Raw genomic sequence first — 21,862 nt, forward strand, 5'->3', positions numbered from 1 at the left:
AGTGCTCAATTATTAATTAATTAATTCATAAACTTTCTTCCTTATATAGCTTTGTATGTAATATGTTCCATTACATACAGTATGCAAAAGGTTCTAGGCACCCTTGATTTTTACATTTTATACATTTGGTATTTTTATATAGATTTTTTAGTTTTCTGCATTACAGCAAATTTGAGATTTCCAAACATTCATTCTCCAACAGTGACATTTTTGCATTTCCTTAAGTAAAGTATCATATTAAATAATGCTGACGAACTGTGGCAAGTTCTCCAATATGTTGGGTGCAACCTACCAGCTGATTTTCTTATATAACTGCAGCACAATGTACGATCAATGTAAGATCATTTTTAAAGTTTTAAAGTCGAAGGGTGGTCACAACAAATATTGAACATTTTTTAATTTCAGTATTGTCGAAAGCATCTTTGCTGCACGGATTTTTTTCATGTGTCTCAGATTTGCACAATACAAATACAAATTTTTCAGGCAGATGTATACCTGTGAGGCCATATATAAACCTTCCCAGCTTTTCTGAGTTATGATTTTTTTTTCAGTGATATATGCATTTTGATTGCCAAATATTGCAATTGAGAATCGTCCCATTAGTCATGCCATGTATATATTTTTTGTTTTATATACCCTCTGTGAATACATTATATTTGGATTTTATAAGAAAAGCTGTGATTTTTGGACATATTGTAGACATATTGTGGACATCCTCACCCTAAATCAGAGAAGCCATTTCTTTTTTGGAAATTTCTGTTCCAATTCAAGACCTCTCACCATTATATTTTATGTTGGTCAAACGTATGCATTATGATGGATTACTATTATTGTCATCCTAGATTCTCCCTTTTGTTTTACCAAAAACATGCTTCATTTTCACTATATTTTTGCAGACTCAGTTGTGCTTTCTCCTTTGTGAATGTCATTTTCTTCGTTAGTGTTGTAAGTAGCTCATTTGTCTTGTTAAAAAGTCTGCATTCACAACTGTCAGAGTTTAACACTTCCAGATTTTAAGACTGAATTTTTTCGCCACTGTTCCAGGAAAAACATTTTAAAAATCTCCCTTCCAGAGTTTCTCTCAGTTCAAAAGATGAATTATGTCCTTGAGGGACGTAATGTAGAGGAAATTGGATAATGTAAAATGAAAGTTTTAGGAATGTAACAATGAATGCGCTGGAGGAACTCTAAATGTATTTATGTAGAATATGTATGCCTTTATGTGGCATTTTAATCCATTATCTCATTGTTCCAATATTTATGCATTATCTCAGTGTACAGCTATTTATGTGTTCTCATGACCATTCATGTGTGAGATTTTTTTTTTAACATCCCAGGATCTCAGTGTGTACATATACCTGTACCCATGTGTTGGGCATTAATGAGCATAAATAAGTAATAATAAACTAGCAAAGGAGCACTTTAGAATTGTTTCCCAAAAATGTTTTCTGTCCAGTCAAGGGCAGATAATAATAATGGATTGATTAGAATGCATTGTGTCTTTTTCGTGAGGAAGTTCAGGCACTGTGTCAAAGTTCATGACACATGTCATTGGTTTGAGACCGCAGTAAACAACCAAGGGTATCTCCCTCTCTCTCTCACACACACACACACACACTCACACACACACATTAGATCTACAGTAGCTCTTGTGGCAATTGGATCTATGAACCCTAGCCATTGTGCAGTATATGAGACGGGTGCGTGGGGGTTGGACCCAAAATGCACGACTCAGAAATAATGATAAGATAAAGTCCCGTCAGGGCTTTATTCGGGACGAATCCCAGGAGCGTAGTCAAGCAAAGTCCATACACGTAGATCCAGCCAAACAAACAATAAACAAACAAAAAGCACGGTGCCGAGGGAAGAGGCAAACTCGTAGTCGGTAGACGTGCAGGAAGGTCCGGTAGCAGGAGAGCTGTCAGCGGGGCAGAAGTACAGGCGGACGGCAGGCAGGGTCGTAGTCGAGGGCGATGCGGAAGTCGAAACCATGAAACAATCAGCGAGGCAAAGGTACGGAAAAAAAAACGGAAAACGGAAGGCGAAGACGTGGTCAAAAAACAAACGATGGTCAACGAAACAGAAATCAATAGACAATGGTCGGTAAAACAGGCTTGGATCTTAATGTGAATCAATCAGTAATAATGCTCAAGAGTTGCGTTGAAAACAAGAGGCAGACAATTTCGCAACGAACAGTAGCGCGACTGGGATATAAATGCAGGTGTAGACAGGTGTAGACAATTAGTTAGAGCGCAGCAAGGAAATGAAAACAGGTGCGATAGATGACAAGTTTAACAAGGTAATTAGTAGTCGTTAGTAATAAACCTATCCCGCCCTAGCATTAGTAAATTAGTAAATGACATGCACGAGAAACATAAGGTAACATGAACACATGATTAGTTTGGTAGTTCTACCCAATCCTGATCTAGCGTTAGTAGTTTTAGTAAATAGACCAATGGAAACAATTAGGGTGTGAATGACAGAAAGAGAGAGAGAGAAAAGGCGGAACGCAAGGTTTGCGGAAAGACATGTAAAAGTGTATGTTTAACAGTAACCAGTCTACGTAACAATAAACATAAATCAAAACATAACACAAAACGAAACTAAGACGATAACCACTCAACATAACAAGGTAATATAATCGTAACGAAACATGACTAGACATGACGAGAAAATAAATCGTAACAAGAAATAAACTAAACAACATGACGAACCTAGACTAACATAATACATGATAAGACAATTACGAGACTAAGACAAAATGAATAAACATAAAAAAACATGGCAAAACAGACCTGAAACGTGACAGGACCCCCCCCTTAACGACCGACTCCTGGCGGTCCTTTGAATTTGTCAGGGTGGTCACGATGGAAGTCTTTGATGAGCGAATTGTCCAGAATGAGACTGGGAGCGACCCAGGAAGCTCCTCAGGACCATAGCCCTCCCAGTCAACCAAGTATTGCACCCCATGGCCCCTCTTACGAATGTTCAAGAGTTTTTTAACAGTGAATGCAGGGTGGTTGTCAATAATGCGGGGGGGAGGTGGTGGGGGGTCCTGGGGACATATAGGGTGAGAGGATACAGGCTTAATACAAGACACATGGAATGTGGGGAGTGACAATTTTACAGAGGAAGGGTTGATGATACTGTGGATCTTAAAGGGACCAATAAAGCGGGGTTGCAGTTTGTGGGAAGTGGCTTGGAGGGGAATGTCCACCTGGTTTGTAGGCAGGAGCTGGAGTGCGGTGGCGATCAGCGAAACGCCGATTACGGTCTGCCGTGCTTAACAGCGCGGCCTTGGCATCCCTCCAAACCTTGGCGCACCATTTCATGTGGATGGCGAGGGAGGGAACAGCGATCTCGGCCTCCTGGTCAGGGAACAGTGGAGGTTGGTAGCCCAGGGAGACTTCAAACGGCGATTTCCAGGTGGCGGCGCAGGGTAAGGTGTTGTGTGCGTATTCCACCCAGGTAAGCATCTTGCTCCAGGCTGCTGGATTCTTGGCCGATACGCAGCGTAGAGCGGCCCCCAGGTCCTGATTGGCCCTCTCAGTTTGGCCATTGGACTGAGGGTGGTAGCCCGAAGAGAGGCTAGCTGTGGCCCCGAGGGCCACGCAGAAAGCCTTCCAAACTTGGGAGATGAATTTGGGGCCGCGGTCTGAAACAATGTCCGAGGGAAGTCCGTGGATGCAGAATACTTCTCTCACCAGAACGTCAGCTGTCTCTTGGGCGGTGGGCAATCCAGCCAGAGGGATGAAGTGTGCCGCTTTGCTGAATCGATCCACCACCGTCAGGATGGTGGTGTTACCCTCGGAAAGGGGAAGTCGGTCACAAAATCCACTCCGATGTGGCTCCAGGGTCGGCTGGGCACCGGCAATGGTTGAAGCAGTCCCGCAGGGGCCTGGTGGGATGCTTTGCTTCTGGCGCATGTGGTGCAAGCCTTGATGAAGCGTCTGGTGTCGGGGATCATGGAACTCCACCAGGAGGCCGGAAGGATGGTCTCAGGAACGTCACGCTCAACACAGGAGTTAAATTGGCGAGAAAGGGCGTCAGGTTTAACGTTCTTAGAACCCGGGCGGTAGGTGAGTGAGAAGTTGAACCTCCCGAAGAACAGTGCCCATCTGGCCTGTCGGGAGTTCAGTCTCTTGGCTGTCTGGAGGTATGCCAGGTTCTTGTGGTCGGTCCAAATGATGAACGGCTTCTCGGCCCCCTCCAGCCAATGTCTCCACTCCTCCAAGGCCAGCTTGACTGCCGGCAGTTGTCGATTTCCGACATCATAGTTCCTCTCCGCCGGGGACAGTTTCTTGGAGAAGAAGGCGCAGGGGTGTAGTCGGTTGTCCGCAGCCGCCACCTGAGAGAGCACAGCTCCCACCCCCGTGTTGGAGGCATCCGTCTCAACCACAAACTGGCGGGTAGGGTCGGGGTGTACCAGGATGGGAGCGGAAGAGAACAGTCTCTTGACCTTGGTGAAGGCTGTCTCAGCTTCGGGGCTCCACCGGAATGGCACTGCAGTGGACGTGAGCTTAGTTAGGGGGGAGACCACTTGACTGTAGGATCGGATGAATCTTCGGTAGAAGTTGGTGAATCCCAAGAAACGCTGGAGTTGCTTACGTGAGGTGGGTGTGGGCCAGTCAGTGACCCACAGAATTTTCTTGGGATCCGCCCTGATCCGTCCCCTCTCAAGGATGAACCCAAGGAACTCAACTGTGTCGGAGTGGAAGACGCACTTCTCCGCCTTGACGAATAGTCTGTTCTCCAGGAGTCTCTGTAGCACTTGCCTGACCTGTTTCTCATGATCCTTGGCATTAGTCGAGTAGATGAGGATGTCATCCAGGTAGACGAACACATGGCGGCCCAACAGGTCCCGAAGAACATCATTCACCAGGGCCTGGAACACAGCAGGAGCATTGGTGAGGCCGAATGGCATGACCAGGTATTCGAAGTGTCCGAGAGAGGTGTTGAAGGCGGTCTTCCATTCATCACCCTCACGGATACGGACCAGGTGGTAAGCGTTGCGGAGATCCAACTTGGTGAAGATGGTGGCCTCGTGAAGAGGGTGGAACACGGAGTCCATCAAGGGCAGAGGATACTTGTTCCTCAGCGTGATGTTGTTCAGCTCCCTGTAGTCGATGCACGGGCGTAGGGAGCCATCCTTCTTCTGTACGAAGAAGAATCCCGTACCGACGGGAGTTAGAGCGCAGCAAGGAAATGAAAACAGGTGCGATAGATGACAAGTTTAACAAGGTAATTAGTAGTCGTTAGTAATAAACCTATCCCGCCCTAGCATTAGTAAATTAGTAAATGACATGCACGAGAAACGTAAGGTAACATGAACACATGATTAGTTTGTTAGTTCTACCCAATCCTGATCTAGCGTTAGTAGTTTTAGTAAATAGACCAATGGAAACAATTAGGGTGTGAATGACAGAAAGAGAGAGAGAGAAAAGGCGGAACGCAAGGTTTGCGGAAAGACATGTAAAAGTGTATGTTTAACAGTAACCAGTCTACGTAACGATAAACATAAATCAAAACATAACACAAAACGAAACTTAGACGATAACCACTCAACATAACAAGGTAATATAATCGTAACGAAACATGACTAGACATGATGAGAAAATAAATCGTAACAAGAAATAAACTAAACAACATGACGAACCTAGACTAACATAATACATGATAAGACAATTACGAGACTAAGAATAAACATAAAACATGGCAAAACAGACCTGAAACGTGACAGTATATGACATTGTGTGCACAGAGCAATAGCCCCCAGCAGTGTCAGTAATATTCTGGTCTGGCTTATCCACGGACTGGCTTATCCCTGCATGGCTCAAACTACTTGTGCAATTGGATCCTCATGTGCTCCACCACCCCAAGTCAGCTGGCCAGGGACCCTGCTACACCTTACCCATTTTACAATGGGGCACTTTTGTTAGCCCATCAACTAAAGTGGTGTTATGGGGCAGTGCTTTGGATCTTGGGCATTTCCTTTTGGCCTCTTGCCATCACTACAATACCAGTCAATCTCTGTCTCTTCTGTCCATAGGGCCTTTTTCCAGAACTCTGCAGGCTCTTTTAGGTACTTAGCAAACTGTAATCTGCCTGTCATGTTTTTGCGATTGAGTGGTTTGTATCTTTCAGTGTAGCCTCTGTAGTTCTGTTTATTAAGTCTACTACATTTATATGATACATAGTTGACATATCAAAATGTGTTTCCGTTTGATTATTTATGTTTGATAGTTCACTTTCTGGGTTTATATATAATTAAAGATTTGTTCCAAACTTCTGACAACCAGCTGGGTTTACACACTACTGTAAAAGCTGCTCTGGAGAGATTTCAAGTGCATTTGTGTGCTTTGCACCGCAAATACCCCTATTTTAAAGCTGTAAATAATATTTAAAAGCCCCAGAAAGTGAACTATCCATTTGAGTGTTTAATAATTTTTGGTATGATAACCTTAATCAGCAAAAGGGGCAGCTGGAAGCCTGGGCCAGTGATATAATATCAACAAATATTCTCATAAAGAGAAAATGGTAGGAACTACAATATGCCCAACCCCTTGTTAAATGTACAGATGCAACCTACCAGCTGATTTTCTGATATAACTGCAGGACAATGTACCGAAGATAAGATTTTTAAAGTTACAAAACACCAGTTGTACAGATGCAAACACTAGGCATGTCTCAACACAGAAGGGTTTTATTTTTTATGTCCAGATGGGTGTTATACATTATATGTGAAAAATGCAAATGAGCAAACAAATAAATAACAAAAAGTGGAGTGATATTTAACAGAACCTTCCGGATTAATTTTCCCAGGCCTTCATGTAGAATGGTGCTGAAAACAGAGACAGGCACTGTGCCACAGAGGAATTTTTAATCAGAGCCTTTGAGTGCATGTGCCCAGTTTAGTTTTATTAGGAGGCCATAACATCAGTTAAACTGGGGCCCTGGTCATTATTGTGATTCTGTGTGTTGGAAGCAGGCTGTTATTTTTAAAGATGGTGATTTCCATTTGATTGTGATTTATAATCCAACGGCCACTGGGTCCTCTTTTCCCATTGTTTAATTAAAAAATGTTTTTAGAAGTGCAATCAAATTTGATATGCCTGTAAACAAGTTCAGGACAATGAAAGTACTTCCAGTCGCTGGGACTGAATCTGAGCAATGGGAGCTTGTGCCCCTTCCATCAGACCTGATCTCACAGGCTGCAGTGGTGCATGGGTAAGGGATCAGACCTGATCTCACAGGCTGCAGTGGTGCATGGGTAAGGGATCAGACCAGACCTGATCTCACAGTGGTGCATGGGTAAGGCATCAGACCTTGATGCAGGCATCTGTTCGAAGCAGTTGCACACCGAGGACGAGGGTTCGGGCCCCGGTCCTGCCAAATCTGAGTACAGCCAGCGCATGGGAGCAGCAGAATTGGTCTGCTGCTTGCCCCGGTTTGCCCCGGAGTCACAATCACAGATTGAGATGAGACCTCTCCAGATCCCCCTCTCTGAGCCACAGAGAGCTAATGAACACCCTAGAGGAGGCCTGAACAGGCATGGCATATAGGGCAGAAAACAGGGCTTTCAGAAGCAATGTCATACAGCACAGAAAGAAGACCCTGGGGGCAGGGACATAGAGAAAGCGGCAGGCACACAGTAACTAAGCCAAGACACAGTGCAGAGGAGTGCACTGTGAGATGATTATATGCCCCTGGTTTATAGCCTACTTCTGAGGTGTTGGTGAACACTGAGACTATATAAGGCAAGGAAAGTGACAGTTAGCATTATAGTCCTATGCACACCTCCCGGGAATGAACTCAGGCTGTGCCAAAAGAAAAGTAAATCTTGAAATGCAATTCCCTTTCCTGCAGTTGGCTTCCATTAACTTCCAAAATACTGAAACAAATTAGACCTTTAGCATTTTGTTTTTGGTGGCATATTCTTATTTTGAGACATATTATACAAAAAGGGGCACATAATTAAGACACATGTCCAGTCTATTTGCATCATTGAAAAAAATAGATTAATTTGGAGATTATTCATGAGACCTTCCTTTTTGGACTCCCTAAAAAGATCCTTTTGCTTTTCAAATTAACTTTTGATTTCTGATATTATCAAATGAAATATATCGACAGAATCAGAGGAGTCACTGAAGCAAAACTGGGATGGCAGGGCTTCAGAAGTGTGAAATATTTTATCATAAATATGTGCCTCCACAAGTCCAGTTTGGCAGGTTGGCACAAGCTTCACTATGTGACATGCTCCTGTTTTACAATCAGCAAAGACTTGGGCATCAAATGGAAAAAGGCATTTTAATACATGATCTGGGAATTACTGTTATTTCCTTGTACTAATATTCATAGAATCACAGAGGGCTATCCATTTTCTTGTGAAACAGTTGTCTAGATTGGTTATTGATTGTGTTTTCTGAGCAAGTGTGCATGATATTTGAAGAGGAGCTCAGCTGTTCAGAAATCTCTCAAGATGACCTCAGTGACTCATAATGTTGTTTTTGGGATCTCCATTGGTTTCCATGGTGCTGTTTCTGTTGGGTGTATCACAGATGGGGATGTCAATGTGTGTTCATTTTCTGGGTAAATATTTTCAAAAGGCTGGGCTATAACAGATGTTTCATGGAAAAGGCTTTCTTCAGAAGGGTGAGAGGAATGTAACTGCTACAGTCTGAGCGGGATAAAACTTTTTTTTTTATTACGATGTCATTCTCCAACTCTTATGATGATGTCACGCTGCAACTATTATTATGAGGTCACTATCGGACTCCTGTATGCACAGGCCTCAGACACAAACTTCCCAAAATACTTTAGACTGTAGTATACAGCTTTGACACTGAAACACATCTTGTGTTTCATCTTGTAATTCTAGAGAGGATGGTGTGAATGTGAAAAATAAATCTTCTTCACCTTTCTCAAATTCTATGGCTAAGATAGTTTCCTTGTTTTCTTTTCCAAACGCAACCACACAGACAGATCTCTTGGTTGAGCCATTTTGGGGTGGGGTGTTTAATTGACAGACTGTGTTGAGGAAAGCCTCAGATGAAATCAAGCCTAGTATGAAAGAAGCCCAGGCTAAATATAACCCTCGACCATAAACATGTGCACTGACAATGAAGCACTGCATAAAAAGGGGAGTTCTTGTATAATGAAAACACACCTTGTATAATCAAACTGAGGCACAATTTACATAAAACGACAGTTGTATATTTAGGTTAAGCCGTGTTTATGCAACATGAGAGCTTTGTGCTTGATTTAGGTAACACTTATATGAAAAGAGACGTTGGGGTCAGATAATTTGAGAGCTGGGCATTTGTTCATGTAGGCACTGCTTATGCAATTTCTGTCACTTGCACATTAAGTTGGATTATTCTCATAATGAAAATGCACCTAATATAATCAAATGTAACAAAATGTAATAAATAAAACAATTGTACATTTTAGCTTTGCTCGTACAATATATCAGGGATTGATTTGAGCAGTATTTATATGATAACAGTTTTTAGTCACCTTTGGACTTTAATTTATGTTACTTCCATCTCTCATACAGTCTGAAGCATACATTGTAAACTGTTATGGGAGTGTTTGTAAAAAGGGGGGCATGACTGCTGGTAGGGAGGCGATACAGGGTGCCTGTGTTGAAGGATTGTGCTATGTCACTCAAAATTCACTCCAGCTCCATACAAACCAAAAACCTGCATATAGGGTTCTCACCTGAATTACAGACATCCTTAATATGAATCAAAATGCTGGGTACAATTAACTTTTTATGAAACTCTTATCTTCATCAAATGATTTATAAAAACTAAAAAAAAAGATGCTTGCTTTTCAGAAGAATGATTTAATTCTTGAAGACATTATCTCATATTTTCCATGTCAAGCTGAAAAATAACAATAGATAGATCAGATCACTCGACACTCAAAGTGATGAGAAGGAAACTACCACGAATGTGGAGCACCCACCTGGGTGACGCATGGCTGCCATTTTGTGCCAGAAGGTTTGCCACACACGAGTTGAGGTGAGAGAGAACAATGTTTTTGCCAATTGAATCAGGGAATGATTAGGTGGCAGGTTGAAAGAGCCAGGTTGGGAATTTAGCCAGGGCAATGCAATATTTTCAGTCCTTTTAGCTCATCTTTACCAGGGGTGGCAACAATTCCAGAGGGCACTAGACATACTGTCGATCTGTAGAATTACCATGCCCAGGAAGTGCCCAAACAATGTGGTGGGAAGTTTTTTAAAGCCACGGCAAGTGTACAATCCAGGATGTGTATATGTGTGCCAATTTTGGGAAATTTCAGACAAAACTGTTAATTCAGATTTTCTTTTTTCCACCGTTCCATTGCTGCACAATGCACAGTGCTGGACGCTGTGCCTGACTAAGACCATGCACGGTTTGTGATGCTATACCAGCACTGCACTGATGTGTGCTGCCTTAAAACACAATCTGAATTTTCAGCAAAATAGCTCTTCTTTTTTTTTCTGCTATTGGTTTATATTTATTTATTAATGCATTCATTCACTCATAGATTGTCTAGTTACCTAATCTGTTCAAAACAAATAACCCCAACACCAAAGGAGTTTAGCAGGCCTTGGGGCTGGTGACTATCGTACTGCCATGGCCCTGTCCTGAGTGTTTAGCCAGATAAGGAGGTGATTATTTCTGCAGAGTGTCAGGAAATAGGTAAGCCAAAGTAGAGGCGGAATTGTGTGCTCACATTTCAAGGAAATGTATTGTATTTAGAAATTGTTGAGCCCACTGCATCCCTGAGATGGACACACATTGGAAGGGGAAATAACATACAGTACTCTGTAACATTTTATATACAGACATCTTAAAATAAAAAAACCCAATTAGGGTCACATTATAACTGGATTGCCTTAAAAAAAGAAAATGACATACTAAACATATTAACTGCATGTAACACTGAGCTATCTAATTGTCTATAAGATTAACTATATTATATTGCTATAAACGATACCTAACTAGCTATCCAAAAAATGATTAATCTATGCCACTGTGTTATATATTTCTTTGCAAATGCCATCCAGTTGTGTAGGACTGGTCAGTATATTCTCTCGTCTACTAGAAGACTATTTATTTTCCACTAGAAATTAGATTAGAACTCAACTCATAATTAATTTCAACTGGTAATACTCATTACAGCTGATTATTCTAATGCTATCTCTTAGGGTTGAGTATAATTGTTTGCGCTATCTGGTACGGATAGTGATGACTGGTACTCATTTTTGTACATGATATGATCAAATTATTTATTTTTCAACTATATAAATATTATTTCAGTTGTATGAATATAATCTGTAGTTGAATCACAAAAACCCATTGCACCTCCCTCCTACTAGCAAACTCCAGAGCTAGTGCTACCTTAAGGTCACTCTCTCTCCATTGGGGCCAAAATAAATTTACTGAAGGTAATGTAACTTCAAACCATAACAGAAATAAAAACGTAATAATTAATTACAGAATTAATTTTTTTGCCTTCCCCAAATAAGTACAAATATGTTTCATACAATCTACATCCCATTTACAAAACAAGGGCTTAGACCTAACACCACAAAGCTGATTCTAAATATATGGGAGAAAAGCACCAGAAAATCTTTAATCAGAACTTCATGGCCCATACAGCCTCCCATTTAAATCAGACTCGGGGCTTTTACAGGTCAGATTTCAGGACAAAATCACTTCTCAAAAACAATTACTGCAAACCCAATTGTGAAATAAACACAGAACAGTTCTGGGGAAATAACTACACCCAACAACAGCAGGCCACATGACAAAAACTTACTAATAATTCAGGGAAGGTTATTACAAATAGGTTACTCAACTCAGGAAATGTTCTGAATTTGCTCTCTTGAACTATTGAAGGTGTAGATACTGTATATTCTGATAAAGGAAGACAACAGATGGTGTTACGTGGTGAAGAGGGGAGATGTATCACAGGTGAGGTAATGAAGTAGCGTGTCTTCCTCGGCCCTGGATCTCATAGGCTAAATTGCTGTGTAAGCTGTAGCTCTACGTTTACCGCAGTTTGTTCTAAGGACAATCATCTACAGCCTAATCTGTTTGACCTGAAAATGTTATGGCCGGTATATTGATAACCTGACGTCACCCCAGTAATGGGATTGCCTATGTAAATGAAAATCAACACATCAACAGCTGCTGTCATTCAGATATTCCCCAGGAAAGGAAAGGTGTCAGCAATAAGTGTTATTTAGCCTGGGGATTGAAGAGGTCACAGGATATATTTAAGGATTGATGTCACTGCTCGTGGATAGTTGCATTTGTGAACTCATAATCCTCTGTGTACTGATGGTTAATAATTTACAACCTTGTCTGAAATGATCTGAGGTTAAAAGACAAGTAAAGAAATGCCCCTGTTGTCTCTGATTGTGCTCACTTTAGTTTCAGTAAGGGAGATACTAAAGTGAACATGTTCCATTTAGAGACAGCCACACAGCATTGAGACACTCACTTTAGTTTCAGTAAAGGCGATATGTTATGAATACTTTTATATTGATTCGAAAGCTCACTTTTTATTCATATAAGCAAAATTACCAAAATGATCATTCCAAAAGTATATACATTTTAATACAGTTCATGCTGTTACACATTACTGTGGTTTCATTGCTCCATCTTATAGATATTATTATTTTTGTATTTATTTTTATCAAATATGTAGGTTGGTTACTTAAGTAATATACACTCAGTGAGCACTTTATTAGGTATTTATTATTGTTATTATTTTTAAGTCTTCTGCTGCTGTAGCCTATCCACTGAGAGGTTTGATGCATTGTGTGTGTGCAGAGATGCTCTTCTGCATACCATTGTTGTAATGTGTGGTTATTTACATTACTGTCACCTTCCTGTCAGCTTTGACCAGTCTGGCCATTCTCCTCTGACCTCTCTCATTAACAACACGTTTCTACTGCTCAGTTTTTTGTTTTTCGCACCATTCTCTGCAAACTCTAGAGACTGTTGTGTGTGAAAGTCCCAACTTTTGCTGCAATTGACTTCCACGGAATGAACAAATATCGACTTGTTTAACCACTTCTCCACAAAAAAGTACTATTGTACTATCCCACATTTCAGTGAGTTATTTGAATGCATAAAATTCAACATACTGTAGATCCACATATTTTTCAAAGAAATTTAAAGAAATATATTTCGATCATTTCCAGGATTTTATTGGACAGTATTGTACCTTGTTTGAAGCAACTAGTAACTGGTACCGCCCATTTGGATTATTTCGTTGATGTTGTGCTTTTTGCTGATGTGTCAGAATCAGACCTGATTCACATTCCAAAATAGCTCTGAGAATATTTAATCCACATGATGGGAATTTGTTTTTTTTATAGATGTTTACTTACTATGGGTTTTTTGACATAAAGGGGGCACTATAAAATGATCCATTCATTTCAACTGTAACATCTCAGTTCAGAACAAATTGTGCTTTCATGTGACTGAAGTAGCCCTACTTCATAGTGACTCTAATAAGGATTTTACCTTTTTATGATTCACTGTGGCCAGATTAGAGAGCATGCACGGCTATTTCACCATATAAGGTTAAAGAATATTATTAGTATTGATACATTAATATTATTATTTAGCTACCCTGTACCACATTTTAATGTCCCTCATCTGTAGATGTCTGACTGGCCATAAATTGTTTAGAGAACACATTCTAAATTAATGACACGCAAATATGAGGTTATATTGGAGGCGTTTTTGATGACTAACGCACGTAACTATACGTAGGAATGAGCAGTTGAGGGCACTTAAGAGTGAGCCTCGATTAGGGACGCTCTTCTTGTACTCGCAACTCACGCACACCCCCTCCCACATCTGACCGACCGTTTTTTCCTGAATCAAAAGCTCCACCCCCACTAAACTTATGCCAGTTCCAATATGGGAACTCCCTCTCCTTCATGTGCATCGAATAGTGTAGGAGCGGAGAGAGAGAAGCAAGAGAGAAGCTTTCATGAGAATTACGAGGTGCTAGCGTGTTCTTTGCATATACAACAGCATGCCTGGGTTTTAACACAAACTGCGGATAACTTATACACATCAAAGAATTTCAGTTTCTGCGTTGGCAATTAAATTGCACAAACACTACGAGACAGCGGATGAACGCAGCAACAGAGATGGGACACAATAGGCATCTTTGGAAAACTTCACAGGACTCCTCCATCTCTAGACTCGGTGCGACTCTCCGTTTACTATTCGCAGTCCTCCCAACATTATGCACAGCTTTCAATCTGGATGTAGACAACCCTACAGTGTACAGCGGACCAAGCGGGAGCCACTTCGGTTATTCTGTGGAGTTTTACTTAACCGATTCTACAAGGTGAGCGAGCATTTCTGCTCTACCAAGCATATCAAGTTATTTTTCAATGTTCTTTCTGGTCCAATAAATTAATGAAAAGTAAGTACATTTGCAAGTAGTTCATGCATTTTATACAACGATCAATTCAAACAGTGGACAATGACTTGTATCTTATATAATACACCAGTATAGCCCTCTGATTTAACTGATGCAATTGATTGGTTTAATCACAAAATTGTATGTTTAACAAGCTAAGTACTATACTAAGTGCATCTATCGATATCAATAGAAATCATACAATAGAAACGATCAAATACGTTTATAAACGTTGATAAGTAAACAGTTTTATTGAATCAGACAGATTCTTATGATCCCTTAAATGTCTTATAAAACAATGACTGCAGCACTTAAATTAAAAACTTTTCGAAGTGGTCTATATTTGCCAATTAATAATTGTATAACTGACAGTCATATCGAACTAGATCGCGGATATCTTCATTCCTGATTACATTTTCCTTTAATCTTGTTTACTGTAATGGTTTCTACTCGTTGAAAAGTTCCAGTGAGCATTAACCACACGAGTAGTCTACATTTGTGTAATCATGTAAACCACACTCGTAGTTTAATATCCTTAACCAACCGGAATTTTATTTTCCTCCCGCTTTAAAAGTCGTTGTTTAGCTCTCATCAACACCTAACATGTCCTTTAATGGTAATTAATTTAGCTGGCAACATACAGTGTACGGAAGCGACATTAACTACTTTAGCTATTTGATTTACGCTCACTTACCTATGATTTAGACCAACGGACATCTCATTTTCAAAATACAGTAGGCTAGTCATCTTGTGCAAACTTTTGAGAGCTTATTTGAATACCTACTTTGAAATGAGTATTAAAATAAACTTAATTTATGTCGATAATTCAAACATTTATCTGATTTATTCGATCATTCTGCTAGCCACGAAGTTTGATGCAATCTTGCTATTTGGCCAGCCGCGTTGCGTAGGGCGCGCAGGGTGCTCTCCTGTCTCCGTTTCCTGCCAATGAGCCACGAACCCCAGAGGTACGGATCCCAAAAACCTGTTGGGGCTTCCCAAGCCTGCTCATGCGTACCTCCCTGAGCAGAACGAACCGCTGTCTACGCAGGTTCAAACTAGACCGCAGGCGTCACTTCAGATGGCCTCAGATTTTCTCCTTAACAGAATTTGTATGAAGATCTTGATAAATATGCGTCTAAAATAATAATAATGATGATGATTATAACAATTATAATAATTATAATAATACATGTTAGTATGAATATTATTGTCATTATTATTCTTAAATTAAACAAAATAATAAGAATCAAAATCAGAAGACACATAGCGGGAAGCTCCAGCTAGTGGCCAGTTGTGATTTTCATAGTACTTAACATAAGTTAATATGATAAAAACAAACAAGGGATCAGTATGCTACTTCTGGGGCTAAACTAGTGACCGTAACCTACTTTTACATTACATTACATTATTGGCATTTGGCAGACGCTCTTATCCAGAGCGACGTACAGTTGATGAGACTAAGCAGGAGACAATCCTCCCCTGGAGCAACGCAGGGTTAAGGGCCTTGCTCAAGGGCCCAACAGCTGTAATTTATTATTAGCTCATAGGTCAAGCTCCTTGCCTCTTGGTACCTTTAATTTCACAAAGAGTGACTTTTTTGGTCTTTTTAACAACGTGTCTCCTGTCAGCTCTTGCTGACTCAGCAGTGTGTCCAAGCTCTGATGACTGTGTGTGTTTGGGTGTGCAGCCGGAATGCTGTCTCTCACATGCATGCACCCTCCTGGGTGCCTGTTCCAGGACGACTTCTCTCTAAATGGTAAATGGTTGGAATTTATATAGCGCCTTTATCCAAAGCACTGTACAATTGATGCTTCTCATTCACCCATTCACACACACACTCACACACCAACGGTGATTGGCTGCCATGCAAGGCACCAACCAGTTTTGTCAGGAGCATTTTTGGGGTTAGGTGTCTTGCTCAGGGACACAGCAAGGGTGGGGGATCGAACCGGCAACCCTCCGATTCCCAGACAACTGCTCTTACCACCTAAGGATTCATCTGCAGGCTTTGCCTTATAGACCATGCAGTGCTTCATGGCAGTGTAATCTTGAGCCGATGTCCTGTAGGCCTAATCTGTGCACATCACATCTATGAATTCCTGACCTGATGTTACGTCTGTTAAATGAGACACTATCTTTCACACCTTTGTATGCGTTGATTGGCAGCGGTTAATGCCTGACTAGGATGAAGGGAATGTTGGCTACATGGTACAATGATTTTGCTGCTTTACTGGAAGACAAGGAGATTCAATAATCCCATTTAAATTTGGTCCTCTAATGTGAATGCTACCTTGATCTGACACAGACCCTGTTGCTGTGTTCATGCCCCACCGTGTCTGCAAACACACACACATCATCCATCTTGCGCTAATAAATAGAGAAATTCTCAAGCTGATGCCAATAAAGAAACTGCTGAGTAGACAGTACAGATGCCATAGGTACTGCACTTTTAAAAGGTGAGCAGACAGTTGACCCTTTTTCATATTTTTGTCTTTGCTCAGACAGGTAGAAAGAAGAGAGCACTGCTGAGAAAGGGGTCTGGTCGGGAAACTCCCGCCCATGTGGGGAGACTTTTATATGGCTGACATGTTAAAACATGTTTATAGTTGCAGAATGAGCAGAGGGCTTTACAAACAACCAGAATATTCATGCCCAGGGGGGAAGTAATAAATGACTAATTGAGTGGTTCTTATCCAGCCAGCATACTGTATGTCTTGTAGGAAATTAGGAATATCCAAAGGTCAGCTGAACTTTATAAGTAGCCAGGAAGGCCAAGCTTCAAAACACAAAATGCCGGCCAGATTAACTCACAACCAACTGTTCTAAGACTATGTCTGTGTTAAAATTTCCATGTCTATTATGCTGTAACCATAATCATTGGCACCACACAATACAATTCTTAGTGTTAATTTAACTAATTTTTAAATTCAGTTTATGAGTCTGAGAGGGGTCAAATGTGCATGTTCCTGGCCAGAGTTGATTTAACACTGAACATTTTACTTTGAATCTTTACTCATAGATCTGTACAGAACCTGTGTGAACTAAATCTGATAGCCTGTGGTTTCCTGTCTGTGGAGGATTGGTTGTCCACATATAATGGGATTATCAACAAACTGACCACCATGGTGGTTCCCTTGAAGAGTCCAGTTAAGGCAAAAGATGCCCCTGGCCAGTTGACCTCAGAAGTAAATGTTCACATTCAAGTTCTTTATTACTGATGCTCTTTATCACACTCTCAGACATTTCTGTAAGAACACAGTAACTTCAGTTCTGCAATGGTGAGGGCAGGACCTTGAGGTCAAGTTATAGATCTTTGCGTTAGTACATTATCTATAGCTCTAAGTTTTAAAAAAATACTGTAGTATTAAAAAAACTGAACTACCATTGAAGAAACATAGTTTATATTTTCTGTACCTTTCGGAGAGGTACGGAGGAGATGTCGGCTTTAAGCACAGAAATTCTGATAAACAGAAACTTTATGATGTTGGAGATATGAACCGTGAAATTCTGAATGACACAGTTATGTGTTAGGGCCCTTATAATTGTATTGGGTGATGGTTATTTATGATCCTGTCCACAAAGACCCCTCTGTAAGGGGCCTTGTAAGGACAAACCTGCCATAATTATCATATTACAAAAGCATCAATACCATGCGTACATCAATCACTCTCCATGGCGGCCCACACCAGATGAATTAGTGCGAGGTTGCCTGCACTCGCACGTCTCACAGTTGTGACCCTGATTAAATGCTTAAGGTCAGGGCAGAGGGCGAAGGTGTGGATCGGGTTGCTGGCTCGGTCTTGCTTTGAGCAAAGTCCCCACATAACTTAGAAAGGCAACTTCAGCAGTGCTCCTGTTACGCATGTATGTCCTGGGAAGGTAGGTTTGCTGGAAGATGTAGCTCTGCGTGACATCATTAATGCCTTAGCCATGACGGATTGCAGACACTGTGGTCATCCTCGATCGGTTCTGCGGTAAATTTGTTCAACTGGCCCCACTTCTGAGGGTCACTGTTAAGCCAATATTTGCTGAAGGCTTGGTAACCTTTTTTTTTTTAGTTTAACAGAAATATTTACTTTCTCTGACTCCTTTTTCATTACAGTATTCCCACACAGCTTCGGGGCAGTTGGTGTTTGTTCTAATTAATATTACCGAAGTTAATATTTTTAAATACCAGGAAACCTTTCCTATAGTCTGTCAGAGGAAAGAGGGCAATGTTATTCAAGATCAGAAGTTAGGCAACTATTAAAATGTTGACTTTGCTCCTTTGGAATGGTCTATACCCCCTTTGCAGTTCTTTCTAATGGTCGGAGACAATGATGCCCTTTGTACGCCCGCAAAATAGTTAATTTCTTTGGCTTTTCAGAATGAACCATGTGACAGAGGTATCTTCATTTCTGCTGTGCAGGGTTAGCGTGGTATGAGGGGTGGAAGTCGTGCACCCTCAAACAGTGTCTGGTTTTGTGCTTTCCGCCTGCGTGTTGAAGGGGGTGGCCTGAACACGGTGGGACTCGGTGGGAAAGGAAGCTCTGCTGCTGGCCAGTGATGCACAAACCAGTCCACACGGCCTGCATGCGCTGTGCAGCACGTGGGAGTTTCCCCTAGGCTGAGAGACGCTGTTCTTCACTACTCTGCCGCATAAATAGGGGAATTAAATCGCAGCTTTCATTTTTGGTTTGTTTTGTCCTGGTTGGGTAGAATGCCCCAGTTGTGTAGATCCCGATACATTTATATCCTTCTGATTGTAATACTGTGCTTGTCTATTAAACATGTATTACGTAATACACATTAATTGCGTACACTTCCTCTTTTTCAGTATGAACGCATTAAACTAAACATAAAAAAGTAAAAATAGAGAGAGAGAGAGAGATTACCCAGCCATGGCCTTCTCAGACACTAGACCAAAACCCAATCAAGAATTTATGTGATATTCAGGAATGGCGACTGACTGTGTTTTCCAAGCATGAGCTGATTGAATTTCTCACTGAGCAGCGCTGCAGTATTCTTCCTGCAGAATTCCAGATGCTGCTAGACTGTGCCCTGGAGCGTGCAGACAGTGGCCACACATACTGACCCAGCACCCTGTTAATACCCTTCATACGGGTGTTTCAGAATGCATTCAGCTGCATATTCACTATGTGTTGTGCTGTGATGATCATGTATCAATGAATAGCATTCAAGTGAGTAGCCTGCAGTTAAATATCGTAGCTGCCTGAGGCATATTGGTGCAGTTCAGTGCAGCAACCAGTGTTTGACAACATGGTGCTTCCATTCCGATATTGGAATGACTAGCATTAGCAAGTCTGCTTGAGAGACAAAGGGTGATTTTGATGCCGGGAGTTTGGATGCATGTGAACAGTGGGCCAATGCACAGCTCTGTGCTTTAGTGTAAAGGGCTAAACTCGGTTTGGAGCTCAAGAAAGTGGAGCACTAGACTTCTGAGTGAATGTCTATGATGCCTCCTCAGTTATGAGCACAGTGACCAAATGTCACCCGCCAGCAAAAATGAATTGCCATGTCATTGTCAAGGTGATGACATCATGCAGCTGGGCAGCATGGGAAGACCTTGCTGTCTTTGCGGGCACAGGGATTAGGAGGAGGGGGGGGCAGATGTGTAATTGCTTTTCTTTGTTTTTGTTTTCTTTAAGTAGGAATTTGGGGTAGACGGCTCAGGTTCTGGGCTTCACTTCTACAACCGTGTAATGTGCAAACAACACCCAACTGTTAATTTCACTCTGGGGGCTGTGACGTGCCACAGTAGTCACGCAATTAAAAATCAGTAGTGGTGCACAATGATTTAGGAACCCCAACTACACGGGGCGACGTGGCTCAGGCTGTAAGAGCAGTCGTCTGGCAGTCGGAGGGTTGTCGGTTCGATCCCCCGCCCGGGCTGTGTCGAAGTGTCCTGGAGCAAGACACCCAACCCTGACCAGCTGGTAGGTGCCTTGCATGGCAGCCAATCTCCGTTGGTGTGTGAGTGTGTGTATGAACGGGTGAATGAGAAGCATCAATTGTACAGTGCTTTGGATAAAGGTGCTATGTAAATGCCAACCATTTACACCAGGATTTTGCATGGCAAAGCAGCTTATTGGTGATCAGCCAGGTGTGATGGCGCTCAGAAGTCACATCTTGTTTCTTGTGCCTGAGTTTTCACAGTTGGCCCATGCGGGATTGCTAAGAAAAGGTCAGGCAGCATATGCTGGTCCTGATTATTACACAGCACCAGTATGAGATGTTGCCACAAGAATCCAGTCTCAGAAAGAGAGCTGTTTTAAAGAAAAGCCATCATCCTCAGTACGCATTTTGGACCTTGTCAAAAAACTATTGCATTGCTAAAGGGTGTTTTTTAAGGAAATATCTTGTTTAGTCCAAAAAGAAGATTACACGCTAATTTTGGTCTTTAACTTAATTGATTAGCAAGGAACCGTGCGAAAGGCATACATTACCCAAATGTTGGTTGCCTTTAAATTTATTATGCTCTTTAAATTTATTTAAAGACTAAAGAAAGTATGCAGTCTTTTCTTTCTCAATGTTTATCCACCTTGTTTATCTTCTCTTTTGAAGAAAGGAAATAGATCATATGATGATTGTGTGAGATATAGCACTGGAGGAAAAAGACAGCAGAGGGTAAAAGATGTAACTGTGATAATGAAAAAGTGAGGGCTCAACCCAACAAAGAGATGTGAAGGTAGAAATGTTGTTTATGTCATGACATTTGCTTGTGAGCATTCGATACAGTGTGCAGGCCTCTGTTTTCCCAGAATCTGCTTCAAAACCCTGCACCTGTGAATTTTGCTGTGCTAGCACTACTTTTTCTTAAATGTAGCCTTTGTACTTGTTTCTTTTGAACTTGGGTAAGTTTTTTGTGGTAAATTTAGGGAGGATGAGCTTGGTGAGTGCTGAGTACTTTGCCAGGCCTGCTGCACAGTGGTGATGCGCACCCCAGTGTTGTTAGGGGAAACAGATGACAGGGGATGGAGTGGGGAGCGGCAGGTGAAAGGCTTGTGCGTGCATGTGGCTGTTTGCTCTCTCGGTGCTTCAGTCGGACTGCTGAAGAAACGCTCCACGCAGTAATCTCTGTGGGCCTCGCTGCTGTATGTAGTATCAAAATAAGAGTACCCACTATCCAATACATGGGTGAAAATGAGAGAGAGAGAGAGAGAGAGAGAGAGAGAGAGAGAGAGAGAGATACAAGAATTCTCATTACAGAATCCCCTTTCACATGAGTGGAAATCATATACTTTTAGGAATCCTTTTTTTTGTAAACAAAATGTTCTTTCCAAGCCTTATAGCTTATATTCTGAGAAATCAGCAAGAATGTGAACAGAGCCATGGAGAGAGTTAGTAAAGAGCTATGGTTAATATATCAGTCGCATTATTCCTCCTGAGGGGAACAGGGTCTTCTTTTTAC

The 21,862-nt window shown here is 41.5% G+C and overlaps 1 protein-coding gene across 1 annotated transcript in view; it reads left to right on the forward strand.

Moving 5' to 3' along the window:
• Positions 1-13,982: 13,982 nt before the first annotated feature.
• LOC133110270 (integrin alpha-5-like) overlaps positions 13,983-21,862 on the forward strand; it is a 47,776-nt gene continuing 39,896 nt past the window's right edge. The window contains exon 1 of the mRNA XM_061220246.1: positions 13,983-14,373. Coding sequence (XP_061076230.1) covers positions 14,153-14,373 — 221 coding nt within the window. The 5' untranslated portion in view covers positions 13,983-14,152. The remainder of the gene's footprint in view (positions 14,374-21,862) is intronic.

Source organism: Conger conger, chromosome 14 (assembly GCF_963514075.1).
Source record: "Conger conger chromosome 14, fConCon1.1, whole genome shotgun sequence".
Lineage (NCBI taxonomy): Eukaryota > Metazoa > Chordata > Actinopteri > Anguilliformes > Congridae > Conger > Conger conger.